At 33.6% G+C, this 15660-nt stretch overlaps 1 protein-coding gene across 1 annotated transcript; it reads left to right on the top strand.

Moving 5' to 3' along the window:
• Window positions 1-6256: 6256 nt before the first annotated feature.
• Window positions 6257-13319, top strand: LOC134855007 (uncharacterized). The gene is made up of 4 exons (XM_063871387.1): window positions 6257-6364; window positions 9935-10043; window positions 11769-11917; window positions 13063-13319. The coding sequence occupies exons 1-4, from the start codon at window positions 6325-6327 to the stop codon at window positions 13317-13319; spliced, it is 555 nt and encodes a 184-aa protein (XP_063727457.1). The 5' UTR covers window positions 6257-6324.
• The last annotated feature ends 2341 nt before the right edge of the window (window positions 13320-15660 follow it).

Here is a 15660-nt window from a genome sequence, read left to right as displayed (position 1 = left end):
AAGTCTATAAACTCCTCTAACGTCACAAAAAAAATCGAGGTTGATTTTTTTAAATTGAGCTCACTACAACAAAACTTTTTGGCTGATGTAAATAAAATGTCAAAAAGGAAAATATCAAAATGTGACTGGAGAAGAACAACCTTACCAAAGCACAAATATTCCGTCAATTTCATCAAAGAAGTCGAACAAAAAAAACAACAGCGATGCTAAAGCGACAATTTAATCGAAAAACGATGCATGCTGAGAATTGATTAGACATTATTTGATGTATGATGAGATCGGGTTACTCGAGGTTTGATAGGGAAAGAAGCAGTTCATTCGAAGAAATTTGAATAGAAACATTGCCTTCATTGCATAAATCGTCGTTTTTCGAACTTTCTTAGGTTTTCATGGCAAATTTGGGAGGAACATTTAGAAATTGCCGAACAAAAAGAACCTATGTAAATTTCAAAAAGTCTATTTGATCTTAGTATTTCAAAATTTGAAGCTTCCCAGGGATTGTTTTTTTCTCAAACGTTCCTACTATTTTCAATTATGGCCATGAAAAAAAAGTAGCCAAAACTTCAACTCGGGTTAGTTTGAAGAACAATTAAAAAAACTCACCACTGTGGTTTCCTACACAGAATGCAGTAGTCAGCGCAAACTTTTCGTGAATAATTGTAGCGCCACAAAACGGAATATTATTTCTAAATGTCAATCGAGCGTAGAACAATCTAGGGGGTGGTTCCAATCCATTAATGATAAGTGATTGCGATTTTTTCTTGGTGATGGTGTTGATACTTTCTCTGTAATTTTTGGTTGCTGAAAATGAACTTGGATCCTCAAAATTGACAGCGGAATGAAATAAGATAAAGTAGGAAAAATATAAAACCTGTGTAAGGCAAAGCGAAAACATGATTTTTCTTTTTATGTGTAAAATGAAAAAGGTGAATAAAGTTTTCTTCTCTTGGAGTTTAGAAACAGTTTTGAATAAAAAAGTACGGTCTAATTAGACGACGTAAGATTATCGTTTATGACCATGAATCTTTTATTGATATAGTTTTGTGTAAATTAAAAAATTGAAGGTTCGTCTGGAACAAGAAGTCTTGTCAATCATCGGATGATTATTTTCGATAAGTTACCTTAATAGGTTCAAAGTGTGAGCAAATTGAAGACATTGTAGGTAAAAAGCTGAAGATTTTCCAACGAGGTCATTTTTGCGAAACAAACATTTGATCTGATTGTGGTATTTGCAATGATACTTTGTGAGTGAATAACGGTTTATCGAGTTTGAGTTCAAAATATCAAATTGAGAAGTTAAACTTTCAAATTGGTTGAGTTGTTTAATATTTCATTGTTAACTCCTAAAAGTATTAACGTTTTGAAAACAAAAAAAGGCTCGTTAGAAATATTAAATAGAAAAAAAATGCTATCTGTTTCTAGAAGTGATATCCACTTCCAGACGAAGACTCAATTTTTCAAAACTGGGCCGATACACTCGACACAACTCGTGAAAACAGGGGTCGGGCATCTGGTCAAAAAAAACGTTCGCGCCGAGAAAAAAATTGGGCAAAGTTGCAAAATGTACTTGCGAAAACTTCGGTGCAAGCATCAATAATTCAGCGGAGTTCAGACTTAACCTAGCTGCAATGATTACCATTTTGTGAAAAAAGAAATATTTTTATTTTTTTAGTTTATCAAATTACTAGAACATTTTAGTTGCGACTGACAAATATTTATTTGCATGTATCAATCTGCAATTGTAGGTTTTAGCGTTGGTCTTTTTTCAGAACCTTGCCAAGTTTTTCATCCGTGAACCCCGCATGAGTCTTAGAACTGATGTTTAGTTATGTTTTTCAAAAGATGCATTTTGAGCAAGCATCTGAATTTTTACCTTTTGTTTGTTAATTCTTACCTTTCGCCGACACGCTCGACACCATTCGTGACTCAAAGGGTCGGTCATCTGGTCAATAAAAAAGCTCGCGTGGAAAAAAAGGCGTGCAAAATTGCAAAACGTTTTCAGTCAATTAGTTTGATAAACAGAACGGAATGTTCCGGCGTATTTAATGATGAAAATTTCAAGTATGATTTTTGTGTACCCGCATACTTAAACAAGAGTAACCTGTTGACATGCAAGTAGCACACTGTGCTCCAAAACTGTAATTTTTCCAAACTTTTTATCTCAAAATTTTAGCCCATTTCTAGGGCAGCAGAAGCCGAATAGAATATTGTGCATTATGGGAAACTATCAGCGTAATTAAGTTAGGAAGACCGGTACAAAAAACATATACTAGGAGGATGATTAAATACCTGCTCTGCTGAAAATTCGCTGTAAAACTGGAAAAAAACAGACCCGAAAAGCTTTTTGTCAGCTTCAGCATAGCAACATTAAAAATAGTTCTTCGAAATTTACTTGATTGATTCATTTCTGTACTTCATTTCGCTGCTTGAAAATTTTATTTACTTCAACTGAAATCAGGATGAAAAACTAACAACTATTATGTTCCTTTCCGCTCCTGCGAGAGTGGTCAGAAAAATATAACGATTCAAAATTATAGAACATCCGCATTGAAGTTTCAAGCGCAATAATCTTAAAAAATGCTTTTTTATAAACTGTTTCTTAAAATTCAAAATTAATCGCTTCTTTTTGATAAGAAATGATTTATAATGCCAAAATTTTTTGGAGCAAAATTTTGTTTTGTATTACGAGACCATTCTGTGCATTGTAAGCGGATTCCGCAACAGGCCTAAATCAGATTTGTTGCGGAATCTGAAACATTAATACAATTCTTTGATCTTCTTTGCTGTTTTGGATTCCACAAACAAATACCTAAAACACTGTACCGTTCAAAATCGCTCTAAAAATAGGCAAATTTGCGAAATTCGCAACTGTATTTGCGGAAAGCAGAACAGTTTGTGGAATCCACAAACAAATGATAAGACATTTGAATCGCTTAATTGAGCTGTTGCGGAATCCGCTACTGTAAGTGGAATCAGCAAATTGTAAGTGGAATCCGCAAACTGTAAGTGGAATCAGCAAATTGTAAGTGGAATCCGCAAATTGTAAGTGGAATCCGCAATTTGTTTGCAGATTCCATTTACATTTATGTTTATATGTGGTAACGTTTTAATTCATATCTTTTTTTTACTAGCTGTTTACCAACAAGTTCAATCTCAGTTAATTTGATCAGCTACCAGTCCCAAATCCTGTCACCAACTTCGATCTCACTTTCTGTAACCCAACTTCGACCCCAATTCCTACCCTGTCACCAACTTCGATCTCAATTCCTGTAACCCAACCTCAAAACCGATTCCTGTAACCATACTTCGATCCCAATTACTGTAACCCAATTTCGATCCCGATTCCTGTAACCCAATTTCGATCCCGATTCCTGTAACCAAACTTCGAGTCATTCCTTCAACCAAATCAGTTCATTTCAAGCCATTCAATTAAAATAAAAAAAATTTAATTTAGCTTTTTTGAAATTTTATCAAAATGCAAAACCAGAACATAGTTTAATAAGGCATTTTTCAGGACTATATGTTCGTGCTTTTGAACTTAAAATTTAATTCCGTTTTATTTCAATTTTTGGTAGTTTTTATCTAATACTAACAACTCAAAATGGTTAAATAGATCAATTACTCCCTGCGAACAAGTTTATTTGAATTTACGCTTGTAAATACTGAATCTCAATCACAAACTCCCAAATACTGAATCACAATTACTGAAATCCAAATACTGACCTAATTCGGCGATATGTCAACCCAATTATCGAATTAACCCAATGAACTTATTCGGTGTTGTGTTTCCAAAACTATGATCCCAAAAACTGCTAGCAAATACTAAAGTGTGACATCCATCGATTTAGTTAACTAATGTTTTAAAATTTGTTCGTGGATTCTGCTGACAATGGTTAAGTCCTTGCTTTTAAATTCCGCAAGTGCATATGCAAGTTCAGTAATAAACAAATTTCTGAATTCCTTTACAGTTTGAGGATTCCGCTTATTAATTTTGCGGAATACACTCACAGTCGCGGAATCCAGAACAACTAGCTATATTTGCTTGTTGTGGAATCCGCAACAAAACAAATGTGCCGACAAAATTTACGTTACAAGTATATGTACGCGGAATCCGGATAAATGTTGTAAGTGGAATCCACTTACATGTTGGAACATGTTAAAATACTTGTCTGTAGAATCCAGGAACAAACAGACCCAAAATTGTGCTTCTATCCAGTGCTGTCGATCATAATGTTAGTCGATCATAATCGATTACTTTGGAATAAAGTTCAAACAAATTTCTTTGAACAAAAACTAACCCATTATGATCCATTATAATAAATTATTATCCATTGTTATAGTCTTTTTGTGGTATTTTCATTTTTTTCATGAGAAGTACGTTTAAATTTAAGATAGTCATTTTTGACCTAAAGAAATTTGAACTATTTCGTAATTTCAATCGCGTTTTAAAACATTCGTATGTATTTCTTAAATTTTTTATTTAGTTTTTTCGCTAACCCCACAATCTATACCACACCGTAACACCCATCCATGTTTGACCCCTTTCACAAAGCTAGCTATTTCGGTTGACGTTGGTCTGGGAGTATTTACTGGTCCTGGAGGTGGAGGTGATGATGGTCCTAGAGGTGGGATGTGTGGTGAAGGTGTATAGTGGGGCTTGGGGTAGTTAAATGTTGAGTAATATAAAAAGTAACAAAAATATCAAAGTTAGGGAGAAAAAAATTCAATTGGACAACAAGTTACCAACGTAACCAACTTTAATTTATAACGTAGCAAATACTTTATGTGCGTTGAAATTCGCATCCCAGTGAAAAGGAAAAAAAATCGATTATAGTTTAGTTTCATTGTCAGTGTCCACAAAAGTGAAAAAAAAATCGATTATAATGGATGAAAAAAAATTTTGTTGCCTCGAAAAATACTAATATTACAATCCATTTTTAATTGATTATAAATCAATTGGTTTCCTTTTTTGTGGACACTGACAAGGAAACTCAATTATAATCACTTTTTATTCATGGAAGTCCAATGCGGGCACGGGTGAAAAGAGTTGTAAAAAGGGTGATGCGGGCAAAATTAGGGACGTGGGGGGCACAGTTGGAGTGTATTGGGGTAGGGGCATAGTGAATGATGAGGGGGGGGGGGGGGGGCGATGTAGTTGGTTACACGTGGGGTAGTTATGGAACTTAGTTATGGTTATTATGGGGATTGAAGTGTTCGTTCGCGCTCGTTTTTTTTGCAGAAAACTGCAAAAAAAAAAACAGAATAAAATACAACAAAGTAAAACAACTAAGTAATAGTGCGAGCATCAATTCAACGGAATTCAAACGTAACCTAGCTGCAATGTTTACTCTTTTGTTAGAAAAAAATTATTTTTAACTTTAAATTTATCAATTTATTTGAACGTTTGAGTTGCAACTGACAAGTTTAGTTGCATGTATCAATCAGCAATTTTAGTTTTTAGCGTTGGACTTTTTTCAGAATACAATTCTTTCAAGAACCTTGCCAAATTTTTCATCCTTGAACCCAGTATAAGTCTTAGAATTGATGCTTAGTTATGCTTTTCAAATGATACCTTTTGAGCAAACATCTGAATTCTTACATTTTGTTTGTTAAAATTGATGGATATAGAGATGTGTAATTTTCTATAAACAAACACGTTACAAAGAAGACGGGTCTAATCAAGACAGTGAATTGAAAGCGAGAAAAACAAACAAAACAAGGTCATTTTGCCTGGTTATTGAACGAATTAGATGGTAAACGAATAATTGTTTCAAAATCGATTTTCCCTCAAATCAAACAAAACATGACCAACCGATGTAAAAACTAGGTTTCAAAATTTGGCCAAACTGGCTTCACTGTCTCTCCTAATTGTCTATTAAGTTCATTGTCTGGATCGACCCGCCCTCTCAATGTCAATTACCGCATACTTGTACCAAACAAGCTGAGAATTATTTGCGTTTCGCTCTATCAAACTCTGAGATAATTTTACTTGTTGTATTCACGTAGGTTCTCTTAAACCAAAAAAGATAACTTATTGTCGAAATTGGTCGGAACTTTTTTTTGTGGTTGAAATCTTTTTTTTTCAGTTTTTTTATTAACGCAAGTTTATTCTGTTCAGTTCACTTTTCAAATAGAATCAATTGATGAGACAATTCGACAGTAAATTATTTTCTCTGTCAAAGCTGGCTAGTTACTGAACTTTGAACATATTTGTCTTTGATCAAGGCTAAATCAATTATGTTTAACAATTCTACTGTAAATATTATCAATTTTAGAAAACAATTAAAATTCTGAGCGAAACTGTCACATATTTTTTTAAAAATTATGAGCCTTTTCTCCTTCTTTGCTTTAGTATTATTGAAATGTAAGTCCGTTTTAATATCATAAAAAGCGGAAAAATAATTAAAAAATGAACATTCGGAAAAATAAATGGTGAAGCCATTCCTACAGTTGAAATTTATCAAGGCGTTCAAATAGGCGAAATCAAATTGTGAGTTTTAACTTTGGAAGTCCCAAAAACGCTGGCGGCCAATTTGCTTGGGCTGACCTGGATAAACCAAAAATGCTTATCATACAATTCCATTACCTAATTTTATATAAATAAAGTTGTCAAACAATTTTCATACGTTTTGCTAAAAAGTTGTCATTGCACTTTCAGAGAGCTTTTTTGCGGTTTTGGCATAAAAATTGGTGTATTTATTAATCAGACAATTTAAAAAACTAATCAGACAATTTCCGTGTATGCAAATTATGCTTCTAGCATATTTGATTGCGGCAAAAAAAAAATTTAAAGTAGTTTCACAAACACCCCTCAACAGTTTTCTAACCGCAAAGTATTTTTGCTCTCAAATTATTATTTTATAAAAAAAAAATTTTGCATGCAAAGTTTAGTTTTTTGTGTGCGCAACGTAGTCCTGGATACACAAATTTTGAATTTTTCTCCTGTTTCTCTAGTTAACTTTTGTCAAAACGCCCATAACGCCTGCTTCTCTCTGTGGCTTGTGTTTCATGCCTTGATCAATGCCTAATTATTTAGAAATCCGAAACTTATAAAATATCATTTTTGAACGTTTTTGCCAAATTTTAAAAGTTTGATACTTTCATTATATCATTTGTGTAAGACGGCTCTAAGACAATTTAGGTCGTTTGCAACGCGTTGTAAGTGAACGAAAATCAATACTTGGGTGAGTTTTGTTTTGAGTTAACCAAGGCTTATGTCAATTGTATTAGGCTACGAATACAACCCAAATGCTTAGTGAAATTAAAAATAAAATAAAAAACTAATTTTTTGGTTTATAGAAAAATGCTAGTCATACAGTTTCCATACATGAAAAACCACTGCTGATAGAACTTTTATGCACTCTTTGTACTCATGGAAATGGATGAAAAGTGTTGGTAGTGCAATCTTTTTATATGAAAAATGATTGAGTAGCATTTTTCGTCTAAAACGGAGTGGTTGATTGGTTTATTACGTGTCTATTTTATGACTTGTCAACATTTGACTGCACTTCGATTGACTTCTTAGTGGAAATGTATTTCTTAAAATCGACAAATGTCACTTGTTTTTTTTTTCCAATGATCAGATAAAGCTTTACAAAAACAACAACAAATGCAAAAAATAAACAATCAAAAATGATTCTGTAATGTTATGAGATGTTTTTTGATTAGAGAGCTCGCTACAAAGAGTAGAACAATGGAAAATTAGAACTTTGTGCGTCAAGCTCTAAAGTGATATTGATATTTCGTTTTTAATTTCAAACTATTCTCAAACAATTTCCAATTTGGTTTCAGAAGTTCAAAATGGACGTAATACCGATCCAATTTTGTTGATATCTGTATGATTTTTAAAGCAGACAATTTTGGAATTGTAACATATAATTTTTGATAGTACTTTCAATACCAATTGACAGACAATGATGCATTGATTTCATACGTAAATATGCAAGTTGACATTATTTGACGCGTTAAAAAATTCATGTTATCAATTGACGCGCAGCAAGGTATCCTATTAATCCTCGTCAAAAAAACGTTTATTGTGCATTTGTATGTAACGGTAAAAATAAAGTATATTTAATAAACGTTTGTTTGAGGATTGTGTATAAATAGGGAGGATCTGGCTAGAATTTGTCGTTTTTTTGTCTAGATCGAACAGTTTGCTTTTTTTGGCGCACCCACAACACCAAAAAAACCCTACTTTTTTTTTTAAAATTGCCTCGCACGCAAGTTTTTGAAAACACTGGTCAAAAACGCTGGTTTTGGGCTGTTTTTTTTGAAAAGCTTTGACAAAAAATTGCGTTTTTTTGCGCGCGGTGCACTTCAACACTAGAATTTTGGCGCCAAAAGGTTTCATACAACAATTTCTGGGGTTGGTCGGCCAAAAACTTATACCTAATACTTTTGTTGGTGAGGGGGAAAATCCCTGAGGAAGAGGGCAATCGCACCCGCATCCCATCTTTGAACCCGCCTCTGTAAATTTGCCTCTATCTCCTTCAGTTATACTTTACGTCATTCATTTGCGGCCGACCAAACCTACGTTCTAACATTGAAGTAGACCGCGCGCCAAAAAATGCAAGTTTTTGGTCAAAAGTTTCAAAAAAGCCCAAAAATGCCGTTTTTTGACCATCTTTTTTGAAAGGTTGTATGCGGAGCAACGTTTTTTGTCAAATAACAGGTGTTTTTTGGTGTTTTTTGGTGTTTTGGGACACCATTTTCTGTCAAAAAACAGGTGTTTTTTGGTGTTATGGGAATTTTGAATTGTTCGACCTTACGAACACTGTCAAAAATTCTGTCAAAAAACATTTAACCCTAGATACGCACCTCTTTACGCAACTTACAAAAGACGTAAATCCAATATACTTTTTTAAAACTGTAATATACATAATACAACAACTTTTTTTTCTGGCAGACAAAATTGTTTGTCAGGTGAAAACCGGTTAGTTTCTTAAAACTTTTAATTGACAATAAGAGTATTTGCTTGCTGTGCAGGTATAATATCTAATCCAATCTTGTGTTTACAGTTTGAGAACACACAAAACTACTCAATAGTTTTATAATGCAGTCGGAAAATTTGGGGTTTTGCTCCGGCGCTAACAGTTGTGTGGTTTAGACCTCCGAAAAAAATGTTTGCGGTCGTGTTTTGTTTTTTTTCCGCTTTTTTCACCCACATTCGGCTACTTCAAGATACATCAAGAACATGGTTTGCGTGATATACCACATAAAAGCTCTTTCGACCGTAGTTAAAACGGCAAAAACTTCGGTATGCGAGTTTTTCACAGTGTTTAGAAATGTTTTTTTTTGGGTTGAAAATATGTTGAAATTTTTGCTCTGAGGATCAATTTTTAAAGTCATTAGGAAAATGTAGATATATAAAATTGAAATAGATCTTGAAATATAGAAGGTTAATTTGATACTCTGTGCATTCAATAAAACGTTTTGGGGATGGGACTTTGTACTAAGTAGAACATAGTTGAAAGATGCCCGAGGCCATCTTCAACTGTGTTCTAACAGTTGAAGAGTATGTTTTTGCTCTTTCTTAGGGAAAGATGCCAGAAAATTGAGACAGAGCCCGGAAAAATGTGAAGGAGCCCGGAAAAGTGCGCGAAACTATGCAAATGATTTTTTTTTCATTCATGCGTTCTGATATTTCATTTTTTATTCATGCCTGATCGTGAAAGAACATTTGTGAAAAAGCAAAAACGTACTCTTCTTTTAAAAGCGTCCTTTAAATGTGATGGAATTTCTCAGCCGGAATTACTCGCCACAAACTCTACGCTAAAACAAAAACTTTAAAAAGCTATCAAAGTTTGAAGGTTGAAGTAGTGTTTTTCAAATACCAAGAATCAACAACAATATGTGACGATGGAATAGATAGACCTATTGCTTTTGTCAACTTGAGTAAACTTTAAATGGAGAAAAAAATTAAATCTTTATTTAGGTGGCATAACCTTTTCAATCTTCGCAGATTTGACGGACTGGAAATCTATGATTTTTGTTCTCCCAAATTTGCGAATTGAAGGAGCTCACAGGTCCTGTGCTGAGTTGGGGTTCGTAACCTTTGAACTTTTTTTTTTGTCAAATCGAACAGTTCGTTTGGGTACTTTTACGAAAAAAAAACATGATAAGGCTATAAAAAATAGGGAAACTGACGATATATTAAAGAATTAAAGCACTGAATGCTAATACACTGCTGCAATAGAACGACTGACAAAAAACCGAGAAATGTGATGTTCGTTCAAGCCTTTGTTCAAGCCTTTGACAAATGCAATTGAAATCAATTGTAAATCCGGGAGAAAAAAATTAGCGTGACAATTTATCTAAAAGTTTAGCGGGCTGAATTCATTCGCATAAAGCAGAGCAGAGTTTTAAAGAAACAATGATAGGTCGTGAAAATTGATTTTTCTCCGGCAAATACATTTCATTTCGCTAAGTTTTTAACACGTCTTTTTTAGATAAATTTAAATTAAATGAGACAACGTTACCCTAATTCCTTTAAGGTAATTGGTAGTTACGATAAACTTTACCTCAAATTAGCCTTTAAAAAACGTAAGAAATATTTCTACTTAATTAAAATTTTGGTAACATCCAGTTAAATTTCGACAAGGTTTTCAAAAAAATATCTCAGAGAATTTTTTTTTTTCAAGAGAAGTACAAAAAGTGCTGGCCGCCATTAAAACTATTCAGAAAAGTACGACTAATATCACTTTAAAAAAGAAAAAAGGTGAAAATTTAGTGAAATATAGTTGCTTTTTTATGTTTCGACACCTATTTTGACCTCTATTTTTCTAAAAGCGCTTCGCCCTAACATATCTGACAAGGTATTGTGAGATGCAATTGTTTTTTAGCATATTAAACTTTTTGAGCGCAACCAAAGCAAATCTAATGGAAACAGTTTAAATTCCGATCAATGCTGTTTTTGATAAAACTTTAAATTTTTGAAGCTTTCATGGCAATCTATTGACCTTATTTTTTCAAATACTTGTTGTGTATATTGGGGTATAGGTTTGAAAAATTGCTTGCCTTAAACGAACATCGAACCACCTCAACTACTGCCTTAAATCACCAAAAGTTTACCTTAAAACTAGCAGGGGAATTACTTTAAATTTTAGCATAAGTCGGCCCAAATTTTACCTGAACTGCTTAGGTGAACCTTCTGTTAATACGAACTTTTAAGGCAAATTTGGGTTAACGTATTGTAAAATTCAAAGTATTTTCATCTCAAATTTTACGTGAAAGTTGAGGTAATAGTTCAAAGTAGTTTTACCTTCCTAGCTTAGGTGCCTTTTTCAGGTAAACTTGGGTTGACTTAAAAAGAAATTAGGTTAGTTCCCACAATTTTTAAGGTAAAATTTAATTTTCAGGTGAGTTATGATAGTAGTTGAGGTGTCTTGATGTAAGGTTAAGGTGAACACTTTTTGTCATAACCGTTGTGGCAAAATAAAGTTTTTTTTTAAAGGTAAGCTTACCTCAAAGTTTTGAAAACTGTACACGTAGTTTTTCAAAGGAATCCTAATTTCTAATCGAGGCCTAAAATTTCCTAAAAACGGACTATAATGTTAACTTTCTGTTTTATGTCTTTCTAAATGGCGGAATAATCTCAACACTGCAATTAGTACCTTGAAAATCGATGTAGCAGATAAGACCAATGAGTGACGTTTTGGGTGGTAAGGGAGTCGAATTCCTAAGAGAAGGATGTCTTCTTTCCTCCCTGTCTCGGTCTCTGGTTGTTTGGATTTAGAAACTATGGAGTTGAGAAATAGGCTTCATTTCAGATATTTGTTCTGCTACATTGGCTTTGTGGTTGACAGCAGGCAGAGTCCTCGCATCCCCCACTCGTTTGACTATGCCCAGTTCTACCAGCTGATTCGACCAGTGCACAAAAAAATCAACTGGATCTCACTCTCACAAAGAAACGCATTTGGTGAGTCTCAAAATCAGTTATTTAAAAAACTATATTCTAGGAAAACTGTTGTCTTTAAATTCTAAAAAATTGGATAGTTCGAAGCAAAGGTTTGTAAAAAATCTAGAAAGTTGTAAAAGTCTATGCAAAAAATGCGAGAAAAAAACCGATCAAAGGTTCGATAGATTTCACACTCGACGCCGAGTAATCAAAAATCCTTATCATTGTTCGGATTCGGACCACTAAAATTGGGGAGGAAACTTGGTATTCGGGTGTGTTTTGCTCATATCATAAAAAATCTCATAAAAAAAGACCGAGTGATATAACATATTAAACTCCTTGCATTCGTTATTCAAACCCTAACAAAAGTTTACCAAAAAAATCCGCAGTGTTGGGAAAAATCAATTTATAGTCTTATTCCGATTTAATTAAGCGAGTGAAGTGAACAAGCTTATATTACGGAAATAAGACTTAGAAACTTAGTCTGACTGCAGAATTTTTTGAAGCTTCTTTTAACGCCTTCTTGACAAAAAATGCAAAAAAATCTGTATAAATTACATTGTTTTAAAAAAATTTTGATGAAAAGCGTTGTTATGTTCTTGTGTTCTACTCTTACTATCGAATGTCTTTTTTTAGGTTTTTGTTCGGATCCTAATCGAGCGAACAAAAAATTTACAGTTTGACCTGAACATACGTTTTTTTAATTTGTAGTCGGAACTTTCTGTGCTACTTAAACATCAATAGTTTTTTTTTTTTTACAATTTTATAATAAAATGAAATCCAACAGAATAACCACAGACGTCAATAAACCTTGACATAACGATTTATTACGGAAATTTATTTGAAACTAGCAATTCTGCATATTGTCAGCAACATGTATTCGCCCTTGCAAAGAATAACCTAAGTCTTGCTACTTGAATGAATATAATTCTTTTGCGAGATAAGTTGATAGCATATCATACGGCAAAATGTGTCAATTTTTGACTGATTTTTCTTATACGTTAAGCTTGTTCAATCCCTGTTCCAAAGAAAAAGCCCCCAGTGGCAGCCTTTCAGTAATTTTTTATATGCTTTATTGAACAGAAACTCAAGGAGGTCTTATGACAATTGTAGAGCAATTACAAAAAACATTGCTTGCTTTTGGTTAGCTTTTACTTGTTTTCTAGAGCGTGGCGGTTGTTGTCATGACCAGACTGAAATTTACCAGAAATACGGGCAGAGAAATGGCATGACCCCTCTAGAATACTCCTCCAATGCCACCGACTTCAGAAGCCGCAGAAAGAAACTTAATGTAGTGGAGGTTGGAGAATTTAGTCTCAAATTTGAATTCTCAAGTAATGCCTCAGTCAAAGAAATCGAATATTCGGTTTCTGTACAAAACAGTCCCATACTAAACAGTCCAAAACAGTCCGGAAAAGTATGAAAATCAACAGAAAAAACAGTCCTATACAAAATAGTCCGAAAAATAGTCCCAAGTTATAATTGTTTTAACAAGCCGGTAGGGCAAGAATTGTCCTTTGTTCAACTAACATAAAGAACAAAATAGTGACCGCTGCAGTCGTGCCAAGGTGTTGCGAGCTTGCCAACAGAGTGTAAGACTGAATTAAAAAATTAGAGCCGGTTATCGCCGCAAAAACAAAAAATTCGTCTCTATCGCCGGTTATCGTCTCTATTTTATTTAGAAAAAAACTTGAAGGTTAAAAAAATCTTAGCTCCGAATAGAACCGAATCATTGAGATACCAGAGTTACTTTTTTTCAAAATCATATTCTATTTTTTTGAAAAGTGGATTGGCTTAATGCAGTTCAAACCAACTAATTTTACTCCATGATGTACCCATAAGATATTCTTTCTCTATTACCACTTATATATAACAAATGGTTATGAGAAGATTTTGTCACAGATCTAAAAGAAGCTGATAAAATTCTCACAGCCTTCATTTACAAATAATAAGAACTTTTTTTAAGAGTTTTCAATGACTTTAAGAAAAATACGAACTCATCTATGACACAGTAGTGCAAATCTCAATTACTTTTGAATCTATCAAAATACATGGATAAGAATTGGTTGAAGCTGGTCAATATTACAGTTGTGTTTTTCTAAACTAAGCAATAATAAAGTTGAAATAGCAAACACTTTTTTGATCAGCTGCATCAATTCGGAATTTTTTCACAATGGAAATTAGTTTAAGGCGAGACTTGAGAAGGAAATTGCCAGTGGGGAGGGAAAAGGGTTCAAGCTGCTCATTCCAAGACGACGTAAATCTCCGCTTACACATTAATAGCGCGAAATATATCGCGCGTTAATTGTCCAAAATTGGCCAAAATGGCAATCTCTAAACCCCATAACTTTACGATATCTTTTCAAATTTAAACTCAGTATCTTTAAACCCCATAACTTTATGAAATCTTTTCAAATTTAAACTCTCAACAATATTTTTTGAATGATATATAAATAATCCGTCAAAAATAAAAATAATCCGTGTTTTTTTTTGGTTATACTACCCTACAATGATTTTAATCGTGGCTCATTTTTTGATATCATAAAAATGAAGCAAACGCAATGTTTTTAACCATCACTGGTGTTGTTTCGCAATCATCTAACAAAGTTACTAACAATAAAAAAAAATTGATTTTTTTGGCAAGTTTTTATGGATATATGAGAAGAACAAAAAAAAATAAAAGCGCCAGTATAGATGAAAATGGTTACTTTTGGGGCTACTACGTTCTGCCGGACCAAGATCCTCGACTCTTTTGCCCCAAGAAAAACTTGTTCCACTTTGCCCGACAAATTTGTTTCAACAATCTTGACAAAAAAATCGATATGTTACGCAACTCTTGTTTTTTTCGACCAAAATCTTCAATTTTTTGCACAATATAAGTGGCGTCTGCAAGAAGTTTTGGAGAAAACTCCGGTCAAAAAACACGTTTTTACTGGCGTATTCTTATGAAAAAAAACTTGTATTGCAAAATTGCCAGTCGTAAAAACTCTGTGTGCTTGAAAGTGGTGCGATATTTATTTTTTCCTTGATTTTTATGTGTTGATTAGTTGAGACCCGGGCTTAAGTGCTCGACTTATTTTCCGACCATCTTGATCGCGTCTCGTTATAATTTGACTTTCTTGACCTATAAAGTATAAATTTAGTCAGTGAAAATTTTTTTAAAACTTTATAGTTTGAAACTTTGTTTCAACGTTTTTAAACAAATTTGGATTGAAATTGCTGGTCTCAAAAATATCTACAATGAAACTGCTGGTCTCAAAAATATCTACAAACATCTTAATTTTTACTGCAATCTACTATTTCTCACCACGGCTGAGATTTTTGACCTTTTACTCGCTGAGGTTTTCATTGAGCATTCATTTTTGGTCTGTTTTCTTTAAAAAAAAATTTCTCGTGTTTTGAATTTGAACTTGAACTAAAATTTCTTCTCAACCTGCATTAAACTGCTAGCATTTAATGATAATACCGATCGATTACATAACGTATTCTTTTTCAGTCCGTATACAACGAAGAACTTTGTGTTAACCGCATCAACATAGTTGGATTCGGACAGGGCGGACTCAAATTGATAGGCGGATCTGAGCAGGCCCCTTACGTTATAAGAACAAACAGCTCAATTTACGTGTTTCATAGAGGCACACTTAAGCGAAAGCTGAATTTCGATTGGTTCAAAAGCAAATTGTTTTGTAGAAGTCAACCTTGGGTTTGTGAAGAGTTTCCCATTGATAGTCCTGCAGAGCTGGACAGTTAAAATGGACTTTTTG

Source organism: Symsagittifera roscoffensis, chromosome 10 (assembly GCF_963678635.1).
Source record: "Symsagittifera roscoffensis chromosome 10, txSymRosc1.1, whole genome shotgun sequence".
Taxonomy (NCBI): Eukaryota; Metazoa; Xenacoelomorpha; order Acoela; family Convolutidae; genus Symsagittifera; species Symsagittifera roscoffensis.
Note: the sequence above shows the minus strand (reverse complement) of the source record. Positions and strands in the feature narration are given on the sequence as shown.

Excerpts from the sequence above, each read along its gene's own strand:
- LOC134855007 (XM_063871387.1), top strand. The coding sequence starts at position 6,325 with ATGAGCCTTTTCTCCTTCTTTGCTTTAGTATTATTGAAAT. Across the intron at positions 6,365-9,934 it reads TGCTTTAGTATTATTGAAAT|GTGGCATAACCTTTTCAATC; the intron begins GTAAGTCCGTTT and ends ATCTTTATTTAG. Across the intron at positions 11,918-13,062 it reads CTCACAAAGAAACGCATTTG|AGCGTGGCGGTTGTTGTCAT; the intron begins GTGAGTCTCAAA and ends CTTGTTTTCTAG.